The sequence below is a fragment of the Priapulus caudatus genome, unplaced genomic scaffold (genome assembly GCF_000485595.1).
Source record: "Priapulus caudatus unplaced genomic scaffold, Priapulus_caudatus-5.0.1 Scaffold24, whole genome shotgun sequence".
NCBI lineage: Eukaryota > Metazoa > Priapulida > Priapulimorpha > Priapulimorphida > Priapulidae > Priapulus > Priapulus caudatus.
Genome location: NW_014577085.1, coordinates 756,026 through 763,483, shown reverse-complemented (window position 1 = coordinate 763,483; position 7,458 = coordinate 756,026). Strand labels below are relative to the sequence as shown.

At 46.7% G+C, this 7,458-nt stretch overlaps 1 protein-coding gene across 1 annotated transcript in view; it reads right to left on the bottom strand.

The window, feature by feature from the left end:
- Positions 1-1,271: 1,271 nt before the first annotated feature.
- The window catches only part of LOC106813654 (adenylate cyclase type 10-like), a 54,182-nt gene continuing 47,995 nt past the window's right edge, over positions 1,272-7,458 (bottom strand). The window contains exons 33-34 of the mRNA XM_014817852.1: positions 3,035-3,230; positions 1,272-1,343 (exon numbers count right to left, since the gene is read on the bottom strand). Of these exons, the coding sequence (XP_014673338.1) occupies positions 1,272-1,343; positions 3,035-3,230 (268 nt within the window). The remainder of the gene's footprint in view (positions 1,344-3,034; positions 3,231-7,458) is intronic.

Sequence of the window (7,458 nt, the reverse complement as noted above, 5' to 3'; positions counted from 1 at the left end):
CTTAGCGACCAGTCATGACACCAGCTCTCATGAAATTAAAAACCCTCTCAAAGAGAACCTTACTAGAGAAAGGGCCGCTACGTAACAAACACCACGGCCATTAAATGATGACTACTCTTGTCTATCGTGCGAGTAGCATGTGCTGTGCATATCTAGCAGCCGATGTCGTCGTCATTTTCCCGCCTCCCCTGTTGCTCCGTCGGATTAGCGTCGGGCGACCCTGTTCGTGGAACGTCGGGAAGAGAAATTTGAATGTCGCTTCCCATCATCTCCGATATCTCGTCCCAGTGCATGATCGTGTTAGCTGTGGGCGTGCCGTCAGCCAGAAGCAAGGCGACTTCCAGGCTTCGCAGCTGTCATCGAAACACACGTCCTGACTGCTGCTGCCCCACCCATCATCGTTCTTCCAATCACCAGCCCTAGTAGTGAGGCTTTAGCAGGTTTAGCTCGTTGATCCGATACATGATACTCATACCACACGAGCCCAGCTCTTCTTCCGACATCAAGCCCGCAGTGGTTAAAGTTTAAGCGCTTTTAGCTGTGATCTACCCATGATAATGCATCCGGTACACGATGAGTAAATTATCGTGATCTTTCATTACCGGGCTGCAATAAGAAGATCCATGGTGTCTTGGTGAAACCTCGAATGAAAAAAAACTCACTACATTGTGCGGATACCGCTATTTAGACAGGCTGCACTGATTTTGCACGGTGCATCAGTGCTATAAATATTACACGCGTTGCCTATTGGGTGTTACGCCGTGTTATGTGCAGCATAGATTCGTATACTTCACTGGAAACTCAGGTTACGCTCATAGGCCGTCTATGATCCCCCAGAGGTTACGGCACGGAACGTACCCTGGCTTACGGTGCCGAGTGTATACCGGAATGTACCCTAGCGTAACTATCTGATATGGTTATGGGTTTAGGGTTAGCGGAGTAGGCGTAGCGGCGGACTCCCCTAAGATTCTTCGGTTAAGTGGTAGATCGTCAAGGCTACGGTCGCTGCATATTAGATGGTACCAGGGTACGTTACCGAGCAGTACCCTGGGAGACCAGAGACTCTCAGCGCCTCAGTTACAATGAAGTTTGCAACTACCAGCACAGCTAGTTCAATATCTCACTCACTGATAATATTAAGCCAACACGATTAACAATGACAACAAGCAGAGAGCTTACCTAATTCGAATGCGAGAGGGCCAGGTTGCTTTCTCCTAAGCTGTTGCGGGCACCTGTCTGGTCTCCACGGCAGCAAGGCTCAGGTACGCCTTTCAGCGTGGAAGTAGCCTCCGTGGCAGATCACGGGGGAAAACTTGACCGCTTTTGCCGAGTTTCTTGACAGCCTGGCCACAGATTTCACTGCTTGCGCTTAACTCGCTATAACTAATACTAAATAAAGTGTCAAACTTGATTCTACTTAGTGAGCCGCCGGCTGACATGAGTACACACTAACGTGCGTTGCGTTTGGTCGTTCAAGGTTACTCCTAGACAGGCCAAGAGACGACAAATAATCTCATTACTACACGAAAAAGCGAATGCGTTCTCATTTTCCAATATTAGAGACCACTGTCAGTTAATATCTTTCACCTGAACGAGCGACTGCTGGCAGTGCTTCAAATTTATTTCACCCGGGCACAGTGTGTTCATTATTATGACCTTTAATAGATCCTTAAAGTCACATTCTAATTTACTTTCAGCATATCCGTTTCTTGCAATATACTGTCACAATTTCTGTGAGCTTAAAAGTTTGTACTGAAATGATCATTGAGGCCTTGACGTCTTTGGCTGACTAGCTACCTCACGTACTGTCGTCATTGTTGCTGTGTCAGATGTGAGCAACACTGAGAGAAACTTCTAACCAGCAAAATAGCTCTGTCATATACAGGTGATGATATGTATGGGCGCGGAATCAGTGGCGCTTACCTACAGCTGTCTTGAGCCGCTTTTGAAGGAAAATACCCCAAAAAATCCTAACTATCTATCTCATCCATGCAATGCATCCAATCCATTCCCATTACACATTGCCATGCCCATCCCTATCCCATCGTACCGCATCCCATCCCATATCCCATCTCATCACATTCCAGTGCCATGCTCATGCCATGCCGCATCCCATGCCATTTCGGCACCGCACCACATCCCATCCCATTAGCCATGCCAATGCCATGCATCGCATGCCCATCGCATGCCCCATCGCATGCCATCCCATCCCCATCGCCAAACAGTAACAAAATAGATAAGAAATCAAAAAGATAAAAGTAGGGCGAATAAAAATAAAAATAATTAATAAAACAAAAAAAATAATTAATTAAATAAATTACATAATTCAAACATTAATTTCAAAAGAATTTTCAAAATCAATACATCAACTAAAGCAGGTAGGTAAAGGGAAAAAGCGAAAAACAGGAAATCTAACGTACATCTATACGGGGTATCCATGCATTTCATCCATCCATTCCGCAATCATCCCATGCCCATCCGCCACCGCATCCCATCCCATACCTATCCCAATCCATGCCATCCGCTGCCTTCCCATCGACATCCCGAATTTCCAAACAGCTAATAAATAAAAATAATTAATAGAGATTTAGAAAAAAAAAAAAATAAATAAATTAATAAATTGTAAGATAAATAAAAAATAAAAAATCATACGAGTACTAGAAGAGGTAGGTAAAGAAAAGAAAAAAGGAGAAAATAAGTTCCCCAGCTGGGACTCGAACCCAGAATCCAGGTGTAGCAGACGGATGTTGTACTGATGAGCTCACTGCGCCCTCACGTTTATACACCATGGATTCAGGCGTGATGTTGTGTTTACGTGTACATGACCGCCATCTATTAATCAATAGCTTTTTATGAATGTTTCACTTTTTCACTTTTTAAAATGTTTGTTTCAGCCAGAACCACCTCCCAGACGTGCTGATTCTGAAAATATCATTAGGTTTCCTCTAGGCTGCGGAGTTCTCTAGTTATGCGCGAACACACAAATTTTGCTGAACAACTTTATATATATAGATATATATTATAATATGCCTACCTGCTGTGCTTGCTGTTTCATTTTTTTGATATATGTTTTAACAGACAGGGCGTTGCTCAGTGCCAACAGCTCACACTCTACTAGCTTGGAGAAGGCATGCACAGCCATGTAGGCAGCTGTGAGGTTCTCTGGCTCCACCTCGCACGCACGCACGAACCATATCTCTGCCTCGTCCCAGGCCATCTTACGTGAGTACCTGTGACAGAGAAAAGTCATCGACGTGACCATCCACACTCTTGTCATTCGTCATGTGTGAGCAAGATCCGATCATCTAAGCTTCAGGAACACACGATACCACAATATTTAAACACCATCAATACACACGATACGGGAACGTGAATGGAACGAGTGCAGCTTGCAACATGGCCTCACATCGCTGAGCGACCAAATCCATCGGTTATGGTTAGTTCCTACCAGCATCAATTTTGATCACAGTGTAATTGTATTACTCATCTTCATTCGAATCTTCTAAATGCGACTTGGTTCACTAGATTTTTTAGCATGACAAGAAAGCGGTTTCTTACCACCGTGTCTATTCAGATGTATCCTGTATACTGCTATATTCAATGATTTTCAGGTGTAAATGAACAAACTCCTTTCAATGACATCTCATCGATTTATACAAGTTACGCACGGTTGGAGTGCCAATCGACCTGCATGTAAATTGCCTAGCGCAGTCACGCATGTTATAGGATTTCTCTGGCATCGCACCAGCTGTGTGAACTACGGGATCCATTTTCTGACTAATGACATGATATGGCATCCCTCCCTCTAACGATATACGCAGACTCTCCTTCCCTCTGCAGTCTGTACAACCACACGTCCCCAGGAGGTGGGCGTATAGATCCCCCTTCTCTGAGGCATCCTCCTCTCCGAAACATAGACAGACAATTCCTCTCCTCTGAAACGTACAGAGGTACGCCCCCCCCCCTTCCTGAAAGGCAACCCTTCCCCTTGAAAGATAAAGACAACCCCTTCTATGTTATACAGTAACTAAGCGTACACTTCGGCCCCTCCCCTCGGAGGTGTATATGAACACCCTTCCTCCTGAGGTGTATCTGAACACCCCTCTCTCATGAGGTGCATCTGACCACCCCTTGTGCGTGCGTGCGTGCGTGCGTGCGTGCGTGCGTGCGTATGTGTGTATGTGTGCGCGTGTGTGTTTATGTGTGTGGCTATAACATTCCCGCCGCCCTCACGCAGGTTAAGGGACGACGCCGAGCGAGGGTATTTGTGTTATAGCTATGGAATTCTGCGCGCAGCAGGGCACTTTGTAGTATAGATGCGGTAGTATTTGCTCTGCGAGGGCGTTCTCGCAATCAGATCGCATGTTGTGCGTGCGCGGAGTGGCGTCGGCTGCGCATGCGCACGCTACAGCGGGACTGGCTAGCAATCAGAGACGGATCGATGGCGTAGCGCAGCAGCGCACGGGAAGCGCTGCGAGCGCAGCGGGTTCGTGCGCCGATTCATGAGAATCTGATCACGCAACAATCATAGTCATTAGGCATTGGTGGGCAATTAGGGCGCTGCATGTTTGTGACATAATGAAAAGTTGCGCCATTATTCCCATTTCGGTCCAAGCTTTCTTACCACGGAGTCGGTCCCCAACCCTGCGCACTAACCCTGCTAGGGTCACCCCTGAAGCGCGCGTGCCACCCCCCGACGAAGTAAAAAACCCATGTTTGATGCGTTAATATCTAGCAGTTGTGTATTTACAGCCGACATGACCGCGTAATGGGCGAAAGATATTTGTCGCACGTATACGGTGCGATCTACACGGCTATGCGCGCCGAGAATAGCTGCAAATTAGCGGCTGCGGCAGTCGTTGGCTTCATCCCACTCAATCAATTCATTTGCTCTCGTGATGGATGAACAAAGAACTCCTGTCACCGAGACCGAGCAGCACCGTCCCCATGCGCCCTCATACCATCAGCATATTACCTCCCACTCCTCCACAGCCCCCCCCCACCCCACTCTTCCATGCTAACAATGTACTAAACCCTCTTGATCCTTCCTACCACTAACGTACTATCTCCTCACTGCTCCCTACCACCAGAGTACTATCCATCACTCCTCTCTACCACCAGAGTACTATATCCCCTCGTTCCTCGCTACCACCATAATACCATCCCCCTCACTCCTCTCTACCACCAGAGGCGGACTGGCCATACGGGCATTTGGGCAATGCCCGGTGGGCCGGTGGGCCGGTGGGCCGGTGGGCTGGGTAAAAAAAAACAGCAGCAAAAAATGTCACTAAAAACTGAAGTCATAGCCGCTGCACTAAGATTGAAACTAAAATGGAACGCGCCTTAGCTGAGCAGTGAAAACACGCCTCTGGCCCTCAACAGCCAGCAGTCTGTTAGTCAGTGTCGCACTGGCAGCGGTCGAGTGAGGTAAGTTGTGCTGCTGCTAGCTTCCTACACTTAATTAGTGCTTTCTTCAATTAAACCATAGTCAGATTACACGAAGCTGTTTTATATAACTAGATTAACACTGACATTGGTAAAATAAATGCAAAACACAAGTAAATGCTGTGGTATTAGCTATATTAGAAAAACAAGTAAATACTATTCCACATAACACACACAAAAATCTGTTAATAAAATTAAGCATCATTACAATGCTAATTTGAGCAAGAAAAAATATTGATAAAACATTACTATCACAATTTTAATTTGAGCAAAAATCGTAAGACGACTTAAAAGAAAATCGTCACTTAAAACAACTCACGCTGCAAGCGCAAGAATTGTTCTACTAAAAGGATAATTGTCGTGATTTTTTGTGGGAGGACCCCCCTACCGCCCGCCTGTTTTTCACCACCCCCTCCTTAAAATCCTGGATCCGCTACTAAACATATTCATGAACAATGGGGTGACCGGGTAGGTGACGGATGCCCGGGCCGGGTTTAAGACCCAGTCCACTTCTGTCTACCACTAACGTACTTTCCCACTTCACTCCTCCCTACCACTAACGTACTATCCCCCCTCACTCCTACCTACCACTAACGTACTATCCCCTCACTCCTCCCTACCACTAACGTACTATCCCCTCACTCCTCCCTACCACTAACGTACTATCCCCCTCACTCCTCCCTACCACTAACGTACTATCCCCCTCACTCCTCCCTACCACTAACGTACTATCCCCCTCACTCCTCCCTAACCTACCACTAACGTCACTATCATTCCTCACTCTCCCTACACTAACGTATTATTCCCCCTCACTCCTCATCCTACCACTGTGCGTACTATCCCCCTCATCCTCCTACCACTTACGTACTATCAATCTTTCCTTCACCCCCTCCAAGCACACGTACTATCCCTCTCACTCCTCCCTCACTAACGTTACTTATCCCTTCACTCCTACCTAACTAACGTTCATATCATTCCTCACTCCTCCCTACTACTTTAACGTACTTATCACCCTCACTCCTCCCTACCACTAACGTACGTATCCCCCTCACTCCTCCGCTTACCACTAGGTACTATCCCCTGCACTCCTCCTACACTAATCACTATCCCTCACTCCTTCCCTACCACTAACGCTACTATCCCCTCAACTCCTCCCTCCATAACGTACTATCCCTCATCCTTCCTACTCACTAATACTATATTCCCCTCAATTCCTCCCCTACCCACTAACGTACTTATCCCACCTCACTCCTAACTTACACTAACGTTACTATCCCTTCACTGTCTCCCTACCACTAACGTACTATCACCCCTCACTTCTCCGTACCACTAACATACTTCCAAGGAGCGTATTTACTATTCCCTCTAACTCCTCTTACATCAAAATACTGCCACCCCCACACTACTCCCTATCAGGCATGTGTATCATCTTATAAAAATATAGAGCCACTAGTATATTATTTCTATCGTGTATATACTACTATCGTGTAACGTACTATCCCCCCTCACTGCTCTCATACCACTAACGTTACTATCCCCTCACTCTTCTTACCACTACCGTACTGTCTCCTCACTCCTCCCTACACTTAACGGTACTATCCTTCCCTCACTCCTCCCTACCACTTAACGTTACTATCCCCCCTCACTCCTATCGTAACTATACTATCCTCACTTCCTCCTACCATCTAACGTACTATCACCCTCGATCCTCCCTACACTACGTACTATCCTCCCTCATCCTCCCTACCACTAAGCGTACTATGCACCCTACTCCTTCCTACCACTTGCTACTATCCTCCCTCTACTCCTCCCTTACCACTGAACGTACTATTCTCCCTCACTCCTCTCTACCAATAACAGTACTATCACCTTCACTCCTACTACCACTAACGTACTATCATTCCCCTTTCACTCTTTACATACCGCTCCTATCACCCCTCACTCCTCCCTACCACTAACGTATCTATCCTCCCTCCTGCCTCTTACCACTCAACGTACTATCCCCACCTCATA